Here is a 26033-nt window from a genome sequence, read left to right on the forward strand (position 1 = left end):
TTCCTGATACAGTCTAGCAGGCACCTTTAATAATCGAGCCGGCAAGTAGTCTACTTTCCTATGCCACATGGTTCTCTATCCTGGTGCTGGATTCAGGTAAAAAGGTGTGAGTCTTACATAATCTTCTAAAGCGGAAAAGGTTGTCTAAAGGGTAAAATGCACACTATTGTTAATGCAAACAAGACCAAACAAATGTTTGCAACACTTGTCACTTTAAAAGGAATTGGTTTTTGAAATCCAATCATGTTAAAGCTTTTTTGATGTAAAGGTCACCGTGCTTTTTTTGTTGTTTTACTTTTAATTAATATATCGCTAACAAGACAATGTACAGGTTAACCTTTAAATGAATCAATGGGAATTATGCAATTAAAAGCTAAATCAACATTTATGCAATAAAACATTTATGTTAACACTTTTAGTTAAAAACGTAACAATTTTAAGGAACACATTTTTCAAAAACTATTGTTAAATTACGATGAGTTTTTTTAAATAAATAACATTTTACATTACACCAAACAAGCTTCCAATTACATATGCACTCATGCATGTCATGACACCTTTACTTTTTCCTACTAATGCACAAGAATAACAACAAAAATATGACAAAAGTAATAAACCTGCATTCATATGCAAAAGACAAGACCTATTGGCAATGCCAATGCTTGTTCTACTGGCTAAGACATTAAAATACTGGGCATGCTGGTAAAAAGAAAACAGCCAGGTGGCAACCCTAGTTCATGTCTGAGGCAGCCGGCAGAGGGAAGGTGTGTATTGGGGAAGAGGAGACAGGGGTTTACCTGTTAAAGATGCAGCCGATGCAGTGGCACCAGGGCCCAGGACCATGAGCGGCCTTCTGCACCTCAACAATAATGTCTGTTTCTGTGTGGGGGTACTGAGGCTGTTATGTAGTTTAGTCTGTGTAGTAGCCACACAGTAAAATACTGTAAAATGGGTCCTGCGTTATATTATTCAGATAGCGGAAGTTCATTCCTCATTGGATAAGCAGCCATAATGTGAAATTACAATGCCTACTAGAATGTGTGTATCTGTCTGATCTCTGCCAGATGCTATGGTAAAGTAAATAACAGTTTTACTCATGTAAGATATTGTGCTGGGCTGGTTTTATTCTCACCAGCGCGGCAGGATTACAAATGTGGGCATTTCATATTCTGGTATCTTGTCACAGTACATTGCACATTCCCAGGTTGTCAGGGAAACTGGAAATATGCACTTTTGTGGCTATGGTATATCAATATCATTTTGCACACCAATCCAGTGATTAATGTATGCAAAACACACTACATACAAACCCACAACATGCATAAACACCATGTTTATGCCTATACATACTGCACATTAGCACACTCACACCAAGCTCAAACGAATATTGCACACACCAACACATGCACCAAATGGCCATGGCACACACATGCGCAAAAACACCGCAGGCATGCACACACATACAGTACTCACTAAAGCTACACATGTACATATGTTGATCCCAAATACTAGAATTACACAAGCACAAATGTTCACTATTCACAAACAGGGCCTGAAAAACTGCAAGCCCCACAAGCTCTCTGAGCTTCTCCCACCTTAGCTGAATCTGCCTAGAATGGTTAAACCAATAAATGAAGTCAAACTACCTAAAACTAAACACTGAGAAGATTGAAGATCTTTGGGGAATAGCTCTTCTCCCTGTGACTACACTGGTGGCTAACAGAGCTAGGACGTATTCCTATTCCCATGACCCATGCCAAGAACCTCAATATCATCACCGACTGCAAACTCAACATGACAGCCCAAGTCACAGCTGTCACCACCTCATTCATTTACACTCTAAAGGCACATATCTCACCTCGCCTCAAGGAGCTACACTAGTGCAGAAGTTGCCACCATCTGTGAACTGGTGCATGACAATACTGAAGCTTTTCCAGTACTTGTATCTGCAACTGTTATAGCGATTGCAACTGCAGCCTCTCAGAGCACCTTTTTAATACTATCTCCTGTCCTCACACCTTTCTGGTGCCAATGAGTGGAAACAGATTTTGACCACTTTAGAACAAAAAAGAGCTCACAGCAACTTATATATGGCTGAATTAGTCAGAAAGTTTTCAAACAAACAACAGGGCGGCCTGTATTACAGATAGGGAGCACTGTCTCAGTTTGCATCACTGCAAACCTTTAAACAGGTGCCCTGGGCGCACACAGGGAAAGTGCACCCTGTTACAATTAATGCGTGCCCTCTGAACAACTGAGAACCTATGCCTGTCCTGTGGGCTACGCTTTCAGAGAAATATGGAATAGCTGTTTATAAGCTTAGAAATCATCAGTTTCACAATACAGGTGAGCATGCTGCCTGCAATTTCAAGGGGGGAGAGAGATCCCCTTGCAGGCAGGTACAAATAGAGACTGCACCTGCCTGCAGGGCAATGTCTGGGGGTCCATGTTAGCCCCTTGGCACCCTCCAAAACCAGGTTTAAGGAGGCAAATAAACAGTGCACCACCTTTTCGTGACATATTGTTAGTGCGTATCCTGAAGGACTTTTTACCCCTGTGCCCACATCCTTGATATGGGGCCAGTGCTGAGGCAAGATCATTCCCTCATTTGCATGGGACCATGCTCCCATGAAAATGGGGGAATGCGCATGCAAATGAGGGGATGCGCTAACAGTATTACAGAAGTGGCTGCACAAGTGGCCCTTTTCTTTAATATAGTATCCCGGGGTGCACAAACAGGGCCGTTGCATCCCTGGGTCTCTATGTGTGATACATCCCAGAAGGTTATCTCTTCGACTGCAATTACCAGCTTTACGATTGCCGGGCATGAAAACTGCTCCCAGGTAGCAAGAATACTGCTGGAAATTATGAGGGCTGGGTCTGACTACTATAGACATCAGTTTTGACTCTCAAATAACTCTCTACATGCCCTGTATGCCGCTTGGAAGAAAATATAATGTAAATCTAGCGCTTGTATGCTACCTCCAGAATTGCCGAAAATCGGGCACACACTGGCAGCACCCTTGGCCAACCAGATAAAAATTCCTGGAACAGGGCCTGATTGTAAAACGCTATCACACCCTGGGTAATGTCCGCACTACATAAAAACGAATAAATATAAAACTTCAAAAATAAACATATGCACCTACGATCACCTACCTAAGGGGCCCTCTCCTAAGTTGAACGGTTTCAGCTTGCCGAAATGCTACATCTCACCTTGTAAGTCCAAGGCGACTGTAAACGATGAACGTGTAAACATAATTATGTCTGCTCTACAGAGAAATATAAATAAATGAAAGTAGGGGCGGTGAGATGAAGTGCTACAGAGTATGAACGGAGATGGTTAATAAAGCATTCAGAGCCTTTGGAGACGCAATCCATGGCAATGGAACACGCCCGACACTGTAGGATGCAGGATTCAAGGCAGCAGCCACTTTCTCCTGTGCTAAATATATCTGCGCATTTAGCACCTGATTGACCCTCTTTGCAAACACCTGTATCACAATATCCAGAGAAAGCACTGACAACATTGGACTAGCAGTGTCAGATAGATGCATGTTGTTTTTTTTAAATAAATAAAAGCAAAACACAGTATAGCAGTGAGGCTTTGAGAGGTCACTCACCGCCCGCTAAGAGCCGCAGCTCCTCGGGCCAGACGCCCCATAGCAGCGGCCATATTAGCAGTCCTCTGCGCGGCAAGACACAACTAGAGGTGCCCTTCCGGAAGACCAGTTTAGAAAGGAACTATAAACAAAACATGACAATGTCATGTCACGCTTTGTGGGACAGCCACGATGGGTGCCCAATCAGCTGATTCGTTCGCTTGTGTACGTCAAAAAGGGACAATGACGTAGCCTACGGCGAGCGTGTCTCCAAAACGAGGCATGGAATGCAAACATCCAACGACAGAAAACAGCGACGGATAAAGGCCAGTCGACTGTTTGAAAACGAGGCTGAAAACGTAAACGTTTGATATTTGGCTTGGCAACGCGGGGTCGATTTTTTTTTGCTATGAAGATGCGCTTTCGGGACAGCGCTGAATCGGATAGGCTGAGAGACAGCTGTTTTCTATTGGTTGTTTCTGAAAATGCTGCTTTTTCGCGCACACGCGCCTCGCTTTTGGGGTCGAGCTGAGCTATTTCTTATATCTGAACAGTTTCACTTTTTATTTTCGGCCGCTCAAAGGAACTGGAGGTTGCGGGAGTTTCGAGCCTCGTAAAATGAACCAGGCTTGCCAGGGGTGCGTTTTATCACTTGCATAAATAATCTGACAGAGGGTTGAGAGGTATACAGAAGATGCTCCCTAAATAAAAGAGGAAAACAAAGCGAAAACGAGTGGAAGGAATAATGCTTCAATGAAAGTGAAGAAGTAATCATGGGGAAAGACACACAAGGGTAAGAGAATGAAAGAAAAGAAAGCCAGAGGGGCAGAAAAAAAGAAAGCCAGAATAGTAAAACAACAAAAAAAGAAACGCTCAAAGCATGGGGGTGAGAAAAGGGTGCTGGAAAGTTAAAGCAAAGACAAAAGGAAAAGATGTGCTTTTCTTTAATAATAAAAAGGTTCATAAACTTTAATAAGGCGTTGCAACAGTGTAAGTTTCTTTTAAATGTAGAGCTCACATATGTGTTTGCCCAGAGGCCCTTTCTTTCATGTATGACCCTTTCTGCTAGGGTTTCATTTATTATCATACAGCCAGATGCATTCTGGGGCTTCTAGTTAGTCTTTCAACATTAATTGTATGGCCTCAGAAATTAGAGCATGCAAAGTGCTGCTATCTAAAACGCCAAGTACAACTGGACGGGTCACTTATGATTTGAAGTGGCATGGCAGGTAAGGATGAAGTATGGCCATCAAAAGTACTACAAGATTCTAGAGGTGGTCAAGCCAACAGACTGCCTGGGAGACCTGTGATAGTGTTGAGCAGAGGGTCTGGCTAGGCTTTAAGTGCCCGTGAACGAGCCGAGCCGACCCTTGTAAATATTTGGCCGGTTATGATGCACCAAACATCATGTAAAACTATGATTAAGTCCCCACTACCTTAAAAAAAAAAGTGTATTTATTTCACATGTGGAAGCGTTTCACCCTAATACATCCGATTATATCAAAACCTCGAGAAGCATTTATTTAAAGTGAGTTTTTGATCATAAACTTAGAAACATCCCTGCTTTCCACCCTGACAATGCAATTAGTGGGAGAGGCAAGTCAGTTGTTACATATAACCTAAAGTGGCCTAGATTCTTATTATAGATTGAGCAACATTACAGTCTGTTCAATCACAGCGCACATCCCGAAGACTTTCTCATACGTGGTAAAGGAGAGAAAGGAGACTCTGAAATTAAATATTTGCCTCTGATCACGGAATTTGTGAGCGCAGCTAAGATCACAGGTTTTCTTGTTGCGCATGGTGCTGTTTAGTGTCAAGAAGGGTATCTTTGTCTCTGTTGTGTTTTACATAAACATTTAATGTTTGTCTTTAATTTTTGGCACCTGTGGGTGGCAGGAAGAAGCCAAATGAAAGCTCAGATCGTTTTGGGCATGAGGCTCCAAAAGGATCTTAAGCTGAGCCACAGCCAGGCCTCTGGTTCGAATTTCCAGTGGCTACCCCACCTTTACAACATTTACTTACTCATACTGGATGGGTATAGCCAAGCACCACGCGTTGCTGTTATGGGTTACAGTCAGAAGAAAAACAAGGCAGCTGCCTACGGAGACAAGTTTTAAGGGGAAAAAATAATAATAATAAAAAATATATATATATCTATATATATAAAATCCTCAGACTACATCTGGATGTATGTGTGTGGTAAGTGTACAGCGTCAAAGTTAAAAAATGAAATTATCAAGTGTTTGGAAAGATAGTGAGATTCTGAGAGCGAGAGGGGACTTGTTTCTGCCTTGGAATGTAGTATCGTCTGCTGTTCCCTAAATTGGAGTAAGGTTGGCTGGTCCTGATTGACATGGGAATGCTGTTTCAGATCCTGGGTGCATAGACTGAGAAGACCTGTTGTCTTGTAGTTTTTTTTTCTTTTTCAATCCTTTGTCTCCAGTATGGTGGGGTCATGGCTGGTCATGTGCCGAGGGTTAGATATCTTTGAAGGCAAGCTGGTTAGTAAATACATAGGAACCCAACTACAACTAATTCCATCTTACATGCTAATAGTGGTCATTCAGAAGTGTTGAAGTGGGCATTCCTTATAGTCAAATGATAAGAGCGAAAATAATTTGTTCCACTGATGAGGAATGTAACAAGGAAATTGGGAGGATGGTGAAGCGATTTATTGAACAAGGCTATCCTGTGGGTGTGTTGGAAAGTGCTAAAGAGAGAATCATCACAAAAGAAAGACAATAAATATTGTACCCGCGGAAAAGGATAATGTGGCGAAGAATGAGGGAATTAAAAGATTATTCTAGGAGTATAATACAGCCCAATCCAGTGAGGAGAATCTTGTGCAAAAATTGGCATATTCTGCATAGAAATGAGCACTTGAAAACATTCTGAACACTGGTCCCAGAATAACCTCCAAGAGAACCAGGTCACTAAGTGATACATTGACATGCAGCTTTTTTTTACTCCAAAAGAGAACTGGGGGCAGATGATTGGTAATGAGTGATACCAAGGGGTTTATCAAGTGTGATACCTGTAAAGCTTGCAGGTATGGTTTAAATTGTAAGGAATATCAGACCTTTGAAGGTCGGACCATCAAAATACGAGATAGAATAACTTGTAAGACAGATCATGTTGTCTATGTACTAAAATGTGGGTGCAACAAACTATTCGTGGGCAGCACTATTAAGAAACTGAAAGTTAGAATCCTTCAGCATATTCAAGCTATTAAGAATGCTGACGGGAGTTATCCGCTGTCTGGTCACTTTGAACAGCACCATGCCAGGTCCCTACTGACTCTCAGTTTTTAAGGGATCAAACATGTGAAACCCCACCCGCAAGGGGGTGACAAAGAGAAGGAATTGAGAAAGGAGGAATCCCAATTAGTTGTAACACTGGGAACTGACGTACCCTGGGGACATAATACTGATTCCGAATTGCATGTCCATCTGTAGGGTTGTTTTAGTTTCTTTTGGTAACTGTCCTTTGAATATATTATCGACTAGTAGCACTCACTTGGAGTGGGATCCTGTATCTGCACCTTGAGGATGATCGTAGGTCTATTTCTTGTAACCCTGGATTAGGATTTCTGTCCAAATATGGTTAATGAGGAACTGCAGGATATTATGCACCTTATTTTTAGGAGCACTTACCATTTCTTTGAGTGTATTTTCTTATTGATGAAATGTTCCCTTCAACTTAGGAAGTATTATATGATTCCCTATTTGATGGTTGATTGACTTGGACCCCAAGGAGGTACAAACATTTTATCCTACTCATTTATGGTTGGCCGTACTGTAATTATTATAAGATGATGCCTTTTATACACAACAGTTTGAAGAATAGCACCTGCTGAATTAAGGTTGGAACTCACTTGTGTCTTCTACTAATTAGTATTTAAGCTTTTCCATAGGGATACTTTGGCCTTGAAGGCCACTAAGGGCAGAAACATGTTGGCCTGAAGGGATTGCATGAGCCATTTCTCTCTTATACTATCCCACTGGTTTTCAGTCATACCTGCGGTCGTGAACTAATAAAGGTGATAGCCTGGGAACCATAAGGTGTTTTTATTTGTGTCTGGATCCCCATTACTATCCAGCATAATTTATTTAAGAACTCCCTCCCACTTATTACATCAGGGGAGGTTGAGTCTGCGGGGTGGCACTGTCCTACCCGGGTGGGGAGAGGTAGCTGATGATGAAGCATGACACTACTAGTGTGTGAGGCTTCCTTTTCCAAATAAAATAATTTTTCTCTCTCGTGACACAAATAGACCTTTTCCAGCCGAATGGGGTTTTCAACATGATTTTGTGAGGAGCACCTAATAAGTGCCCTTCTGCCTACCACCCTTTTGTGATTTAGTAATTAAAAGCGAGGACATACAGTGGTAGTCTGACCTCCCCCTTTTCATTACTGTTTGTGTGGTTAGTACAGCAGTTCCTGCTGAGAGAGGTTTTGTTATACCAATAGGTAATCAGTCCAGCATGGCCTTTCTTCACCCCGGTCTTATATTACTCTATACACCTGATTTTACACCAACTTGAGTTAGATCCAGTAAGTAGTAGAATGATCACTATTGAAGGGTTAGCCTTCGATGACAAAGATCCTCGATCTTATCAGCACCAATACGCCTAGGGAAGTCATCGCTGGTCCAGACAGTGTACCAACTAGGAGACTGTAGGAGGCTGGCCTGGCTTGTAGTGGGTACCAAGGGGTACTTACACTCTGTACCAGGTCCAGTTATCCCTTATTAGTGTAGAAGAGGTGTTTCTAGCAGCTTAGGCTGATAGAAGGTAGCTATAGCAGAGCAGCTTAGGCTGAACTAGGAGACATGCAAAGTTCCTACTGTACCACTGGTGTCATGTGCACAATATCATAAGAAAACACAATACACAGATATACTAAAAATAAAGGTACTTTATTTTTATGACAATATGCCAAAAGTATCTCAGTGAGTACCCTTAGTATGAGGATGCCAAATATACACAAGATATATATATTGCAATAAGAGCACATAGGTATAGGAGCAACACAAACCATATACTCCAAAAGTGGAATGCGAATAACGTATGGACCCCAAACCTATGTGAGCTCGTAGAGGGTCGCTGGGACTGTAAGAAAACAGTGAGGGTTAGAAAAATAGCCCACCCAAAGACCCTGAAAAGTAGGTGTAAAGTGCACCTATATTCCCCAGAGAGCACAGAAGTCGTGATAGGGGATTTCTGCAAGAAAGACCAACACCAGCAATGCAACCAAAGTGGATTTCCGGACGAGAGTACCTGTGGAACAAGGGGACCAAGTCCAAGAGTCGCGACAAAGTCGAGATTGGGCAGATGCCCAGGAAATGCCAGCTGAAGGTGCAAAGAAGCTGCCACCGGATGGTAGAAGCTGTGGATTCTGCAAGAACGAAGAGGGCTAAAAACTTCCCCTTTGGAGGATGGATGTCCCACGTCGTGTAGAAGCTTGCAGAGGTGTTCCCACGCAGAAAGACCGCAAACAAGCCTTGCTAGCTGCAAGGGTCACGGTTAGGGTTTTTGGATGCTGCAGTGGCCCAGGAGGGACCAGGATGTCGCCACTTGGAGGAGGAGACAGAGGGGGCGCCCAGCAAGTCAGGGAGCCCTCACAGAAGCAGGCAGCACCCGCAGAAGTACCGGATCAGGCACTTAGAAGAGGAGTGAACCGGAGTCCACCCGAAGTCAGAAAAGGGAGTCCCACGACGCTGGAGGACAACTCAGAAGGTTGTGCACTGCAGGTTAGAGTGTCGGGGACCCAGGTTTGGCTGTGCACGAAGGAAATCCTGGAAGAGTGCACAGGAGCCGGAGCAGCTGCAAATCACTCGGTACCCAGCAATGCAGTCTAGCGTGGGGAGGCAAGGACTTACCTCCACCAAACTTGGACTGAAGAGTCACTGGATTGTGGGAGTCACTTGGACAGAGTTGCTGAATTCCAGGGACCACGCTCGTCGTGCTGAGAGGGGACCCAGAGGACCGGTGATGCAGTCTTTTGTTGCCTGCGGTTGCAGGGGGAAGATTCCGTCGACCCACGGGAGATTTCTTCAGAGCTCCTAGTGCAGAGAGGAGGCAGGCTACCCCCAGAGCATGCACCACCAGGAAACAGTCGAGAAGGCGGCAGGATCAGCGATACAAGGTTGCAGTAGTCGTCTATGCTACTTTGTTGATGTTTTGCAGGCGTCCTGAGCAGTCAGCGGTCGATCCTTTGGCAGAAGGTGAAGAGAGAGATGCAGAGGAACTCTGATGAGCTCTTGCATTCGTTATCTAAAGAATTCCCAAAAGCAGAGACCCTAAATAGCCAGAAAAGGAGGTTTGGCTAGCTAGGAAGGAGGATAGGCTAGCAACACAAGTAAGAGCCTATCAGAAGGAGTCTCTGACGTCACCTGCTGGCACTGGCCACTCAGAGCAGTCCAGTGTGCCAGCAGCACCTCTGTTTCCAAGATGGCAGAGGTCTGGAGCACACTGGAGGAGCTCTGGGCACCTCCCCTGGGAGGTGCAGGTCAGGGGAGTGGTCACTCCTCTTTCCTTTGTCCAGTTTCGCGCCAGAGCAGGGCTGGGGGATCCCTGAACCGGTGTATACTGGCTTATGCAGAGATGGGCACCATCTGTGCCCATCAAAGCATTTCCAGAGGCTGGGGGAGGCTACTCCTCCCCAGCCCTGACACCTTTTTCCAAACGGGAGAGGGTGTAACACCCTCTCTCTGAGGAAGTCCTTTGTTCTGCCTTCCTGGGCCAAGCCTGGCTGGACCCCAGGAGGGCAGAAACCTGTCTGAGGGGTTGGCAGCAGCTGCAGTGAAGCCCCGGGAAAGGCAGTTTGGCAGTACCCGGGTCTGTGCTAGAGACTCGGGGGATCATGGAATTGTCTCCCCAATGCCAGGATGGCATTGGGGTGGCAATTCCATGATCTTAGACATGTTACATGGCCATGTTCGGAGTTACTATTGTGAGGCTATACATAGGTAGTGACCTATGTATAGTGCACGCGTGTAATGGTGTCCCCGCACTCACAAAGTCTGGGGAATTTGCCCTGAACGATGTGGGGGCACCTTGGCTAGTGCCAGGGTGCCCACACACTAAGTAACTTGGCACCCAACCTTCACCAGGTGAAGGTTAGACATATAGGTGACTTATAAGTTACTTAAGTGCAGTGTAAAATGGCTGTGAAATAATGTGGGCATTATTTCACTCAGGCTGCAGTGGCAGGCCTGTGTAAGAATTGTCAGAGCTCCCTATGGGTGGCAAAATAAATGCTGCAGCCCATAGGGATCTCCTGGAACCCCAATACCCTGGGTACCTCAGTACCATATACTAGGGAATTATAAGGATGTTCCAGTATGCCAATGTGAATTGATGAAATTGGTCACTAGCCTGTTAGTGACAATTTAGAAAGCAGAGAGAGCATAACCACTGAGGTTCTGGTTAGCAGAGCCTCAGTGAGACAGTTAGTCATCACACACGGAACACATACAGGGCACACTTATGAGCACTGGGGCCCTGGCTGGCAGGGTCCCAGTGACACATACACTAAAACAACATATATATAGTGAAATATGGGGGTAACATGCCAGGCAAGATGGTACTTTCCTACAGAGACTGGGACACGTTAATCGAAATAAAATGATCACAAGTAAAGACAATTCTTCACAGGGCTATGATGAAAGAGTACCTGCAAAGTAATGCGGCCCCACACGGTTTAATGGTAAAGAACAGACCTCTGATTTTTCTCGAGGACATAGAGTTCAGAAAGGATTGCTCCCTTATTGCCTGGCTGTGCTAGGGACTGGCTGATTCTAATTATAAAAACAGCAAAGAGAATATCGGATGAGTTGGTCATTCAAATTAAAGCCAGTGAAGGGAGTCTAAAATTATGCCTTACTAGTACCACATTTAAGATAAAACTAAAGAAAGCTAACACAGTTACGACTGAATTCAAAGAAACCCTTACACAACAAAAAATCACTAAGTTCCAGAAAGATTTGAAAAAGTTTTCTCACAAGACTGTGTAAACATATTCAAAGGAGGGCTTTGCTCCAAAATCTACCAACTCGATTGACTCCTCCTCAAGGAGCAGCATCTCATCCAGCTCAGAAAAAAGTTTTTTTCCAGTGGAGTGCGCAAGAGAAGAAGCAGGAGATGGACCCATTGGGTTTTTTATCCTCATCTGACCTATTTTGCACCCGCAGCCCCCAGTGAATCCTCATGGGCTTGGCACCAGGGTATGGCCCTCCCCCTAGTTATGAAGCACCAACTTTTGTTCCAGGCCAAAATGTGCCCTGGTTTAACCCTAACAGTACTTTTTTAGAGATAGGTGGAGAACGATCAACAGGGAGCAGGAAAGGAGTAACTTGAAAGAACCAGGAGACTCAAGCCGAGAACAATCCATCAGAAGAATCAACCCCCAATATGAGCAGAACCTGACCCACCCCCAAATATTTCACAATTACCTAGAATGATCGTTTAATAACAGAGATAGAGAGCAAGGTGCTCGACAAAGGGTTAGGTTTTGCACCCACACCAAAAGAAGACATATTCAAGTTAAAAATGGAAACCGCCAAGTTCCTGCATAAAGATGGCCCTCAAGAAGAATGTCATGATACTAACAGAGGACTACAACTGAAATCTTCATTTACACCTTCCTCCCATGAAATGCCACCAGAAGTCCTAGCTTTTGAGAAGGCAGTATACAAGGTATTGATTTCCTAAGTACTAATCACTACAAGAGCTTCCACAATACCAGTAGAAACGACGTGAGAGCTCTGGCAGATGATGATTCAGTAGTCATTAAGCCAGCTGACAAAGGTGGGTATATTATGATACTTCCCAAGACAATGTATGGAGAAGAGTGCTTAAAATGGCTTAACGACGGTCGCAATTACAAATGACTGACAAGAGACCCTTTCTAATGAAATACAAGAAGAAGTCAAATTTCTTGACTGGATCACCACGCATGAGGCTGAGTTTTTGATCCAGAAAGAGCCCAAAGTTCCCTATTTTTGAATACATCCATAAGTTCATAAGAATAAGTATCCACCCCAAGAGTGACCTATTGTGTCTGGGATCAGTTCAATCCTCGAACCTCTCACAAGTTTGCGATGTTTTTTTCAGACCTTTGGTTTGAGAGATGCCCATATACTTAACAGGATACTACAGATGTCCTTAATCTTTTAAAAACCTTATCCTTTGACAGTGAAAGAGAGCTTCTTGTGAGTCTGGATGTAGAGTCCCTTTATACAGGCATCCTGCAGGAAGATCTTAAGTGAAACTGAGTAGACCTCAATAACACCAAGGGACTACATCTTTGATTTAGCCCATTTGACTCTCACCAGAAACTTTTTTAAATATGAGGGATAATTCTTTTTGCAAGTCCACGGGACTTCAATGGGGAGTTCTTTTGCCCCCAGTTTGTCATGTTTGTATGTCCATTCCTTTAAAAAAGACGTTGTACTTCTTCATCATAACTCTTTTCTAGATCAAATAAAATTGTGGAAAAGGTATATTGATGGCATACTCCTGATTTTTTGTGTGCTTTTAAGTTATATGCATGTATTTACACCACAGTTTTTTTCAATTTTGCAGTGCATTCGGTTTGCTGTGTCACGTTTCACTAGTGAATTTATCATTTTTCCTTTTGGTGCAATGTGAGTGGTTTATTATGTGCATAATTAGACAGTTACCGTCACCTCACATAAGGCACTTTTTTAATCGTGTTGCTGAAATTTTATGTATTTATGTTATTTTTATATAGATAGAGTACCTGTTAAATAGATGTAGTAGCTCACTCGTGCCTTCTACTAATTAGTATTTAGGCTTTCCCGTAGGGATCCTTTGGCCCTGAAGAATGTATTTGACCTTGTTAGGCCTCATTAAGGACAGAAACATGTTGGCCTAAAGAGATGGCATAAGCCATTTCTCTTAAACCATCCCACTGGTTTTTAATCATACCTGCATTCCCAAACTAATAAAGGTGATAGCCTGGGAACCACAGGATATTTTTAATTGTGTCTAGATTCCCATTACTATCCACTATAATTTATTTAAGAACTCTCTCCCACTTATTACATCAGGGGAAGTTGAGTCCGCCCAGGTGGCACTGTCCTACCTGGGTTGGGAGAGGTTGCCAATGATGAAGCATGACACTACTAATGTGTGAGGCTTCCTCTTCCAAATAAAATATTTTTTCTCTCACATGACACGAATAGACCTTCTCCACCCGAATGGGGTTTGCAACATGATTTTGTGTCTAATTAATGCCCTCCTGCCTACCACCGCAACACTTTTGTGATTTAATATTTAGAAGGGAGGATGTACTGTGGTAGTCCGCCCTCCCCCTCTTCATTAGTGTTTGTGTGGTTAGTTTGCATATACCAGAGGGAGAGAGTTTTGTAGTTGAGCCAGTTCTCTTACCGTCACTGAACTTTGCTGTGGTGTGATTGTTGCCCAGGATTAGAGCCTGGATTCTCCATTACAGTGCTGAAAGTGTTGTTTTTGTATTTCTTTCAGTCAAGCTCAATTAAGTTGTTTTTGGCGAGTCCTCTTCATTGTACTGGACTTGTACTCGTGCCCTGAGTGCACAACTATACTGATGCCTGGATCTCTAACACTGATTTATGTTGTCAGAGCCAAACATAGATCATGCATGTGTGCCATGACATAGGCCTGTTTCACAGACTGTGGCCTTGTTTGATCAGAAGGGGCGTCCAAAACCCTACCCTCACAGTCATGAAGGCTACCACCTTTACCAAGAGTTAAGAAGCATGAGTGCAGTGGTGACAGCATACTGTGCAGTGATCAGTAGAAGTGAACAGGTCCTTTTTAACCTATCACTGAAGTGAGGCCTACAGACTCACTCGTTAAAGTTTTGCAGCTGTATGCTTAACTAGCCTTTTGGCCTACACCAGTTGAATGTGAAGTGCTGCGCAGGAGTTGTGACTGCACTGGTTGGGCTGTGCATTGTGTGCATTGTGAGTGCATGTACTGGGTGTATGTGCACCTGCGAGGAGTGCAATACATAAAGGGCCTGATTCAGACCCTGGCGGCCGGTGACCGCCAGGGTCACCGGCCACGGGAGCACCGCCGACAGACCGGCGGTGCTCCAAAGGGCATTCTGACCACGGCAGTTCTGCCGCGGCCAGAAAGGGTAAACCGGCGGTCTCCCGCCGGTTTACCGCTGCCCTTGGAATCCCCCATGGCGGCGCAGCTTGCTGCGCCGCCATGGGGGATTCTGACACCCCCTACCGCCATCCTGTTCCTGGCGGTTCGCCCGCCAGGAACAGGATGGCGGTAGGGGGTGCTGCGGGGCCCCTGGGGGCCCCTGCCGTGCCCATGCCAATGGCATGGGCACGGCAGGGGCCCCCGTAAGAGGGCCCCACTGTGTATTTCAGTGTCTGCCTAGCAGACACTGAAATACGCGACGGGTGCAAACTGCACCCGTCGCACATGCCCACTCCGCCGGCTCCATTCGGAGCCGGCTTCCTCGTGGGGAGGGGTTTCCCGCTGGGCTGGCGGGCGGCCTTCTGGCGGTCGCCCGCCAGCCCAGCAGGAAAGCCAGAATGGCCTCCGCGGTCTTTCGACCGCGGAGCGGCCATATTGCGGTTCCCTCCAGGCGGGCGGCGACCGCCGCCCGCCGGGGTCAAAATAACCCCCAAAGTGTGTAGTGTTGTGTGGAGCGTGAATGGACAGTGTGTGTGTTTGGGTATATGTGTCCCTGCAGGTGGCACAATATGGGAAGGATACAGAACGTGAAGTGCACACAGAGTGAATGTGTGTGCTAAGTGTATGTGTGCTTTAGTGGCACAATCATGGAGGTAACTGCGGGACTGTGTGTGTTCTGTATATATGCACTGACTGCAAGACTGCCTGTGATGGTACATTACATGGAGGACCTTGGGTTTCATTTTGGCAAACCCAGGCCTGCATGGTAAAGATATGAGAAGGAAGAGGAATCCCCCAAGACAAGATTTGTGTATTGCTGCATTCATATGAGCTGGTGGGAAACACTGGGAAAAAGGAGAGATAGGCTCCCCCTGTACAATTCAAAGGGTGCTCTTTGATTTAGTAAGCAATCACAAGGAAGTTGAAGAAAACATCTTAGGAAGGAGAGGGGTTTGGTAAAAAAAAGCATAACAAGTAGAGCAGGGAGTCCAAGAGTAACCTTTTGATGCACATATCACTGTGGCTGACATCCAGGTGTGAACTTTAGTCACTCCCATGGCCTGAGTTGTGGGACTACAAGCTTCAGAGTCTCTCCTGCTGTGACAGATGGCTTTTCAAGAGGGAGAGTAGAAGTATAAACTTCTAAAGAAGCAGAAACTCAACATAAAACTTCAAAGACCCAGACACTAAATCACATTTGGTGTTTGGAAATGGACTATAAGAAGGGGAGTTTGACAGCCCAAAAATTGTCATCTGCCAAGTAGCCAGATGGGCTGTGTGAGGAGGGGAAGCCTTGCAAGACTTCTGTCTGTGACCAGTACTGGAGCCAAGGCCCCAGGGGACATGACTAAGGGAAGCCAAGACCACCTGCCCTAGAACTTGGAGCACCAGTGTCTGCCTGCTTACCAAGACCAATGTGCCCTGTGAGAATGAAGAGAGGGTCGCAGGGAGCAAGGTCCATTGGGGAACCCTGTTGAGTGGACTCCTGGTGCAAGAGTCAGGAGAATGGCACCTGCACTGATCAGTTCATTGCCTGTGTGCTGTACTAAGTCAGAGGCTCCTGTATACCAGGAGAGGGCTGCTGCAAAAGAGATTGCTGTATAGTAAAGGCAAAAGACTGTGTGTCACCATTGCGGTGACCCTGTATGCCAGGAGGGGCCACTGTGGAAAAGATTGCCTTGCAGGGAAGGGCCAAAGCCTGTGCAACACCATTGTGGTGACCTCAAATGCCAGGAGGGGCAGCTGTGGTAAAGAGGGCCATGTGGTAAGGGCCAAAGCCTCGCCTGCAAATACCAGGAAGGGCTGCCGGGAGTAAGTGTGCCACGTGGATTAAGCCGGAGACTGTAAGCTGAGAGCAGTAGTGTCCCATAGGTCACCAGGAGCAAGAAGAACTGTGACTGATCCGACCCCATACAATGAATGAGGACGGCAAGGGATCATCGCTGCCCCAGCTCGGGATCGAGGACAGGAGCATCAGAATCATGGAAACATATTCTGCAGGAAGAGTGCAGGAACATCGCAGATCGCTGCTGGAGTACGACCTGACAGAGAGCGAGATAGCCTGCAACTGCAGAGTGCAGCCGCTGAGTCGATCTGCAGCCAACTCACCCGATTAGTACCAGAGCTGCTGGGGCAACCGTGGATGGGGCTTATTACAAGACGCTGCACATTTCACTTCTCCCGAAGTGGATAACCCTTTTTTTCATACTTATTGGGCCCCAGGAGATTCACTGCTGAAATCACTGCAGCGCTAATACACTTTTGACTTGGCTTTAAGAGTAGGAGTGGACTCTTGAGATACGGTCTGATAATTGAGTATTGCCTGGATGTTCCCTCCAGTGAAAGGGTAATAACCCCTACTTTATTACGAGAAGGGTGAGACAGGGACTTGTCATTGAAACGCTAGAGCCCCAACCTCAAGAGGGAAATGTGCAATTGTATGTGAATGTCATAATTCTCCTCTGAATTAGTAGAATTAGAAATAAAATACATCCCTTTCTATAAAAGTGACTATTATACTGGACATTGATTTATTGCTGCCTCGCACTATTTGAGTTGTGAGCCCATGTCTACTATCTATATCCACACCTCCCACCCTCCAGGTAGTCTTGGACTGCTCGACCACATCTACCACTGAGAGTCAAGCACAGAAAGGGTACCTGGTCCAGTTGCTCAGGATGCATAGTAGGTCAAGCCCTAGGACATCAGAAGTAAAAGGCCTCAACACCCATGGTTGGGTCCAGTCACCCCTGAATGCCCTGTGGCCCTCTGAAAAGGGTTCTGACATTTACCTAGTACTGCACTCATCCAACTGCCATTGGCATCAAGGCAAACAAAGATTTCTTGTATTCATGGGAGGCAGCTACAGGCTTACTCACCAGATTTTCAAAGACTTGAATTTCATGAAAGGAGTAACACGCTCAGTCTTCTATCCTCTGTCCATTAATAAAATATTTGAGTCCCAAAAGAACATTTACTTTTATGCACTCTTTCCTTCAGTGAATCACCAGATAAGAGTTCAGTCAAAAGGGAGATATATGAGCATTATTACAAATTATGGTGAACAAAAAGCTAAGTGGGACAGGCTATATTAAACAATGGGCGAGTGATCTGAATATTGAGACTGATGAGGGGGACTGGAGTGCAATTTGGTAGAGGACAGCTAAGTCCCCCATGTGTATTCAGTATAAGGATTGCTCCTGCACTAGTATCTCGCCCTATCCAGCTTGTCCCACATGATGGGAACGAGAGATAGCTGTTGGCGGGGGTGCAAGGCTCAAGGCACATTGTTAGAAATTGGGTTTCTAGTTGGCAATGGTATGTCCAAGTAGGGACTACAATCTAGGAAGGGTAAGTCAAATACACAACCTAAGTTAACCTGTGCTCACCCTCTAGTAGCTTGGCACAGAGCAGGCAGGCTTAACTTAGAAGGCAGTGTGTAAAGAATTTGTTCAACCCCCTGTAGTAATCACAATGAGGCCGCCACAGAAATACTCAACACAATATTCGGAAAATAAACACTCTTTATCTATTTATAGGATAAGACCAAAGCGATTAAGTAATTAAGATAGCTCAACTTTCAAAGTTAACAAAAGCAGTGCTTGTAGCTGGTTACATAGTAGAAATAGGATGCGGTGCACTCTGGAATGCAAGTTCAGTACGGTAATAAATCGGACACGCTTTTCGCTGAGAGCGGACGAATGCTATGTTCTCGAACAAACTTTTTCCCAGCACGGCAGCAAGAAAGTTGTCAAGACTGTGGGGGAGATGCTGGGGGGGGGGGGGGGGGGGGGGGGCAGTGGCACATTGGGAAATTACCGCCATGGCCACGGGTGGAGAGTTAAGGAGGGAGTGCAGTGGTCTGCTGAACTGAAGCCGATATGTGGTCCTTGACAAAGCAGGCGACAGACCGTAGGGAAGCCGCTCTGCAATCCGTGTTAAGAGCGGGTGGCAAGCTGCAGGGAAGCTGCTCTGCGATTCTGGACAAAGTGGGTGGTGAGCAGCAGGGAAGCTACTCTGCGATCCTTAGCAAAGTAGGCGGCGAGCAGCAGGGAAGCTGCTTTGCGATCCTTAGCAAAGTAGGCGGTGAGCTGCAGGGAAGCCGCTCCATGATCCTTGACAAAGCGGGTGGCGAGCTGCAGGCAAGCCGCTCTGCGATCCTTGGCTAAGCGGGCGAAGAGCTGCAGTGAAGCCACTCTGAGATCCTTGGCAAAGCGAGTGGCGAGCCTCAGGGAAGCCGCTCCATGATCCTTGACAAAGCGGGTGGCGAGCAGCAGGGAAGCCGCACTGCAGTCTTTGATAAAAACGAGCAGCAGGTTGCAGGCAAGCCACTTGGGGGTCTTTGATGTCCTGGAGATCCTTAGTAGACGCGGAGGCAGGTCAGCAAGCTCTCGGAGTCACTCTGGGGTTAGCTGTTGATTCTTGGGCTGCAGGGCAGAAATCAGCAGGCAGCAGGGCAGCAGTTCCTGGGAACAGTCAGTCCTGGCAAGGAGACAATCCTGGCACACAACAGTGTTTACTCCAGCAGGTTCCTTAAGTCCAGGAGTGTACTGACTTTTGGGGGTCAGAGACCCAATACTTATACTAAAAAGTGCCTTTGATGGAAAGTACACAGGTCCCCCTTTTAGCCCGGCCCTAGATCCAGACCATTAGTGGGAGGTAATCAGCCCCTTTTTGTGGGCGCTAGCCAGTACCTTTTGAAATGTAAGTGGGAGCCCTTCCCAACCTCCTCCCCAGGAAGACCCGTCTGTAGGAAAGGAACACTTTTTGGTATGGTTACCCCCACTTTTTGCATGTTTATCAGTGTGTTTACACTGTCTTCACTGGGATCCTGCTAACCAGGTCCCCAGTGATTGTGCTCTCTCCTCCAAATTTGGTTGCTTTGGTACCCTTTACACCCCACGATTGGCATACTGGTGTACCCCTGTAAGTCCCTAGTTTTTGGTACTTGTGTACACAGGGCAGTGGTACACCAGTGGTCCCCCAAGGGGTGTAGCATGTATTATGCCATCCATGAGAGCCCATGCAAACTGTGTCTGCAGGCCTGCCATTGCAGCCTGCATGAAAAGGTGCATGCACCCTTTCACTGCTAGTCACTGCACCAGGTCACTGTAAGTCACCCCTATGATAGGCCCTTCTGGCCTAGAGGGCAGGGTGCAGGTCTCTGTGTGTGAGGGCACCCCTGCATAGGCAGAGGTGGCCCTACAAACTCCAGTTCTAATGCACTGGACTTTGTAAGTGCGGGGAAGCCATTTTACCCGTTTACTGGCCACAGGTAACTCACTACCTGTGGTCCAGCTACATAATTGCTAACTCGGAACCTAGGCATCTTTGGTGTCAAACATGTTGGAATCATACCCCAGTACTGATGCCAGTATTGGTGGCATGGTTCTGTGCACTCTGGGGGCTCCTTAGAGGACCCCCAGTATTGCTCCTGCCAGTCTTCCAGGGTTTGCAGGCAGCCCCTCAGACAGGTTTCTGCCCTCCTGCTGCTTGACCAGTGCAGGCAGGGGAAGGCAGAACAAAGGATTTCCTATGGCAGAGGGAGGCAACACAATCGTTTTTAGAAATAGGTGTTGCATGGCTGGGGAGGGGTAGCCACCCCATGCCACTGGCTTGCTTTGAAGGGCATATTTGGTGCCCTTCTTGCATAATCTGGTTTGCGCCAGTCCAGGGACCCCCAGTCCCTGCTGTGGTGTGAAAGCACACAAAGAAAAGGGGAATGACCACTACCCTGTCCATCACCACACCAGGGGCAGAACTCCTCCAGGTGTCCACTGGATTCTGCCATCTTGAAAACAAGACGTGCCTAGACCCCTGGGAGTATCTGGTTGGTCAGGACTGGTGACTGATGTCAGTGACCCCCTGCAGAGTGACCAATCCCCCTGGTAGGACTATTTAGGGACTCCCTTGCAGGTGGGTCTACAGATTCGGCATGCAAGACTCCAACAGGACTCCTCTGCAATGATCTCTTCTGCTCTTGGCCACCAAAACCGCAACTGGACTCTTCAGGAACCAAACAAGCCTGCAACTCCCGAGATGACATCGCCTTGCCACATTTTTTCTCCGGCTCCTTTCAGCAACTGCAACATTTCCACGGCTGTGCATCCTCTGGGGTCGGCAAGAACTCAACTGCACCAAAGAAGCAAGAAGGAATCTCCTTTGGAGTGAATGAGTCACTCACCTGAAACCGCAGGCACGTAAGACTACAATGACCAGCAGCTGGGATCTTCTCCCATCCGGATCCAGGAAGAACCTCCAACACAGATGGTGGGTCTGAATGGTCCCCTTGGTCCTCTCTACCTGCTGTCCAACTTGGAAGAAGGTGAGCCCTTGCCTCTCCTTGCAGGACAGTACCCCTTTGCACTGGGGCTCTTGCAACAACCAAGGCTTGTTGACTCTTGCTCCATGGGATCTTCAGGCTCCAAGTAGCCCCGGCCTCCAGCACTTCATCCTGCAAGGACAGTCTCTCCTCTGCTGCTCCAGCGATGTGGGACTCCTCTCCAGGTGTGCCGACTGGGCCTCAATAAAACTTACTGTGCCTGCTACCAGTGGGTTTCCTGTGGGTGCTGCAGCTGCGTCTACTGTCTATTCCGACTGCTGAGGGTCAGCCCGGACTCCCCTGCAAAGGTCGAGTCCCCTGGACCTTGCTGGTCCTCTTCAACTCTACAACTCTTCTTTTGCTCCAACATGCATTTGCCAAGGCTTGTTGGTGGTCCTCCTAACCACTGACCAACTGTGACCTAGCGACCGGTGTGGGACATCATCTGCACAGCTCCAAGGACTTCTCTGCAGCTCCTGGGCTCTACAGCGGATCTTCATCTTCCCTCGTCGACCTGGTTCTTCATCATCAGAAGGGCGGGTAGTGGCTCCTGCCCGGTCTGGACACTCCTAGATGGTCTGGACTCTGTCCCCATATGTTTCAGGTCCTCTTCTCCTGGAATCCATGCCTGGGTTCCACTGGACTGGTCCTGGTCTTGCAATCTTCCTCTAAGTCCTCTTGTTAGTCCTTGGGAAGACCAGGTACTTCCCTCTGCTCTCCTGATCACTGTGGGTCACTTAGGTACTCACCTCTTGGGGTCCTGAGTTCTCCCAGCTCCCGTCTAACTACTCCATATCCTTGGGTGGGGAACTTCATTTTGCATTCCAATATTTTAGTATATGGTTTGGCCCCCCTGTAGGGCCCTAACTATTTTTTACTAATTTCTTTGCCAATGTTTATTGTTTCTTTATGCTAACTCCTAATCATTAAGGTATATATATAGTGTGTACTTACCTCCAGTTAGTGGACTGCCTATAAGTAGTCTAGTTCAGTGCTACTATAATAAAGTACCTTTATTTTTGTAACACTGTGTGGTTCCATTCATAAGTTACTGTGTGACTGTTGTGGTATTGCAAGTGCTTTACAATCCCAGATAAGTCTTGGCTGCTCACCACAGCTACACTAGAGAGCCCTGGCTTCCTAGACACTGTCTTCATTCACTAATAGGGGTTGCCTGGACCTGGTACAAGATGCAAACGCCAAAGGTGTCCACCACACACCAGGCCAGCTTCCTACACCATCAGTATGCAGATGCAGTTGAGTTTCATGTGTTGTAAGTGTCTGGAGGGGATGCACAAGTGTAGCTGTCACCTAGCCCGCCTAGATGTCTATTGAAGATAGTTTGTAGGCACACAGGACAGCAAGGGATGAGAAATACCCACTTTCTAAAAGTGGCATTTCTAAAGAAGTAATGATAAATCCGGCATTACCAGTAAAGATGATTTATCATTACCATTCCAATGATATTAAACATGATGTAGCTACTCTTCTCTGGTCAGGAATTACAGCTTAAAAGTATTTTAAGGTATTCCCCATGCTGCCCTATAAGAGGAGCAGGCCTCACAGTAACGAAAAACTACTTTGGAAGTTTTTCATTACCAGGACATGAAAAACTTAAAAAGTAATGTCCTGCCTTCTATTTACATGGCACCCCTCCCTATGGGCTACCCATAGCCTACTTTAGGGGTGACATATATACAAGAAAAGGAGTGTCTGCGGCTTGACAAGAGGTTTTGAATGCCAAGTTGAGTTGGCAGTGAGACTGCACACACAAGCTCTGCAGTGGCAGGCCTGAGATATACAGGGCTACTTAATTGGGAGGCACAATCAGTGCTGCAGGCCCACTCACTAGTAGCATTTAATGTACGGGTTCCAGGTTTATGGTTTACCACTTTACCAGGGACTTACATGTAAATTAAAAATGCCAAATGTGGATACCACATCAATGTTACCAGGTTTAAGGGAGAACCACATGCACTTTATTAAGCACCGGTTAGCAGTGGTAAAGTGTTCAGAGTCCTAAGGCCAATACAAAGTTACAGGAACAAAACAGGAGGTAAAAGGCAAATATTCTGGGGGTAAGACCCCCCAAGAATGTCAGGTCTAACACACATATTTTCACATGTGGTAGGATAGTCCGGTAGTTGCTGTCTTTTGGAAGCATGTGTTCCACCAAATGTCTGACATCCTCAGATCACGCTCACCCCCACCCTCTTCAGGCACTCTTAATAGCTCCTGATGAAAAGGGTCTTTACCCGCTCAACCGCCCTTCCGGTAAATTGATTACTCATATTTTGGTGGCGGCACGCCTGGCGATTGCTTTTCATTGGAAGGGCCTGGAAATCCCTACTTTGCAACTGTGGTGGGCAAAGATATGGGATATCTACAATATGGAGAGCCTGATGGCAACTGTGAGGAATACTTGATTGCGCTTTGAAAAAATATGGACCCCCCCTTTCTGAACTTTGTGAAGGACAGTTCTGCAGGACAGGTGCAGGTACGCCCCCAGGGTTAGGTAGCTATTGCAGACCTGATAGGCCGAGACTGGTGAAACTGGATCGAACTTAGAGGGAGATGGGGGAGATGTGGATGTGTGGGTTGCATATGGTCAAATGTGAAGAAAGTATTTGTCTGGGCTCTCTGTCCCCGCACTTCTGGGAAGCGACTTGCCCAGGGATCGCCTCACTTACCAAATCTTGTGCAACTATTTTTACGGTCTTTTCTTTTTATGCTTGGACTGGCCACTCCTAGTGAGAGCACACATTGTTCATATTTCTTTAATATTTTTTCTTTCGCTCTTCCTTTGTTGAAAATTTGATAAATAAAGTTAAAAAAAGTGAGAGGGACATAGTTTTTCTCAGCACGGTTATTTACTTGAACGTACACTTCCTGTGTGAGGAAGTACAAAAATAACTGGTAAAAAGAAAACCCAGAACTAATTTCTGTTGCTTGGTGACAGGCAGATTCCGGTGTCTATACTTGGGAGACCTCACTACCCCTCCGTTCTTGGATGGTTTCTATAGCCTTACCTTTGATCTTGGTGGCCTCCTCTTCCTACATGTGGGGGTCTGCACCCCCACCTTCCCATCTGCTTACGTTAGCAAAACCACTAAGCAGGATAAGAAGTCCATAAAATCCACAACCATGACTGCTGACTGCTTTTCCAGGGCAGTTAACACAGCAATGGCTGGGGATGTTGCTGCAGTGCAGAACTTGCAACAGTAACTGGTAACTGTTGCCCCATGCCAGCATACAGTGGTTTGGCTGTTGTCTACCACAACCATGGCTGTTGACCCCCACCCAAGGAAAGCTGCCACAACCATGGCTGGTAATCCTACCCCAGGACAGCAACCACAACCACTGCTGCTGGTTGCTTCTCCCTGGGCAGTTATCACAAGCATGGCTGGAGACTGCTACACCAGGGCAGAACATGCAACAGTGTATGGTAACATCTGCCCCAAGGCAACAAGCAGTCTTATGATTGTTGATCCTGCCTCCAGAGAAGCTATCGCAATCATGACTCATGGGTGTTGCCCCCATGATAGAATACAGTGCAATGGCTGTTGACTGCTCCTCCTAAGGTGGCTACCATAACCATGGTTGGTGATTGCTGCCCCCAAGGGTACATGCCACAGTATGGCTGGGGACTGCTGCCTCAGGACAGCAACCACAACCACTGTCAGAGAGTGTGGTTGTAAATGTATACCAGGATATACCTAGGGGAGGTATGAAGATTGAACAATGCAATCGGAGCCAACCCTTCCATTCAGCTGCTGGTGAACAAATATGTTCTTAGTAGGTAGATTGTTCAAACCTCCCCATCATTTTTCATTATGATCAGTAGCTGTGACAGATTAGTATTAAAATCCCTACACAGAATAAAATATAATAATCAAGTTACTATTGTACCAAGACTCTTCCCTAGTGGAGATTCATGGGGTGGAATGCGTGAAGGTGTGTGTACATGACACTATGGTGGTCATTCTGACCCTGGCGGTCCTTGACCGCCAGGGCGGAGGACCGCGGGAGCACCGCCGACAGGCCGGCGGTGCTCCAATGGGGATTCCGACCGCGGCGGTAAAGCCGCGGTCGGACCGGCACCACTGGCGGGCTCCCGCCAGTGTACCGCCGCCCCATTGAATCCTCCACGGCGGCGCAGCTTGCTGCACCGCCGCGGGGAATTCGACCCCCCCTACCGCCATCCAGATCCCGGCGGTCCGACCGCCGGGATCCGGATGGCGGTAGGGGGGGTCGCGGGGCCCCTGGGGGCCCCTGCAGTGCCCATGCCACTGGCATGGGCATTGCAGGGGCCCCCGTAAGAGGGCCCCTACATGTATTTCACTGTCTGCTGCGCAGACAGTGAAATACGCGACGGGTGCAACTGCACCCGTCGCACAGCTTCCACTCCGCCGGCTCGATTCCGAGCCGGCTTCATCGTGGAAGCCTCTTTCCCGCTGGGCTGGCGGGCGGTCTGAAGGCGACCGCCCGCCAGCCCAGCGGGAAAGTCAGAATTACCGCCGCGGTCTTTCGACCGCGGAACGGTAATCTGACGGCGGGACTTTGGCGGGCGGCCTCCGCCGCCCGCCAAGGTCAGAATGAGGGCCTATATGCACACACCATGAGAGCACGAGCAATCATTAAGGCATTAAGGTTTTAATACTTGCTCATAAATAATATTTTTATGTTACACTGCTCTGCTGAAGTCAAGGGTGAACATCTTGCTTTGCCTCAAAGATTCAGGATGTTATAGACCTCTTATCCTGGTTAGACATTTTGCCAACATAAGCAGATGAAGGAAGAAGGGAAGGTGGCGGGGGGCAGGCCTCCACAAGTCAGAACAGGAGGCTCCCAATACCAAAGCTCGGGCTGTAGAAACCACTCAAGAAGAGAGGCATTGTGAGGGCTCCCAAATATGGATACCTGAATCTTTTGGTCACCAGGCAA

General features: G+C 46.8%; 1 protein-coding gene and 1 long non-coding RNA gene across 2 annotated transcripts in view; one reads left to right on the plus strand and one right to left on the minus strand.

Moving 5' to 3' along the window:
- NFU1 (NFU1 iron-sulfur cluster scaffold) overlaps nt 1–3800 on the minus strand; it is a 127614-nt gene extending 123814 nt beyond the window's left edge. Inside the window, exon 1 of the mRNA XM_069214188.1 lies at nt 3624–3800. Coding sequence (XP_069070289.1) covers nt 3624–3676 — 53 coding nt within the window. The 5' untranslated portion in view covers nt 3677–3800. The remainder of the gene's footprint in view (nt 1–3623) is intronic.
- Nucleotides 3801–4023: 223 nt separating this feature from the next.
- The window catches only part of LOC138266660 (uncharacterized), a 54653-nt gene continuing 32643 nt past the window's right edge, over nt 4024–26033 (plus strand). The window contains exon 1 of the long non-coding RNA XR_011199604.1: nt 4024–4395. This is a non-coding gene — a long non-coding RNA (uncharacterized lncRNA). The remainder of the gene's footprint in view (nt 4396–26033) is intronic.

Source organism: Pleurodeles waltl, chromosome 11 (genome assembly GCF_031143425.1).
Source record: "Pleurodeles waltl isolate 20211129_DDA chromosome 11, aPleWal1.hap1.20221129, whole genome shotgun sequence".
Classification (NCBI taxonomy): domain Eukaryota; kingdom Metazoa; phylum Chordata; class Amphibia; order Caudata; family Salamandridae; genus Pleurodeles; species Pleurodeles waltl.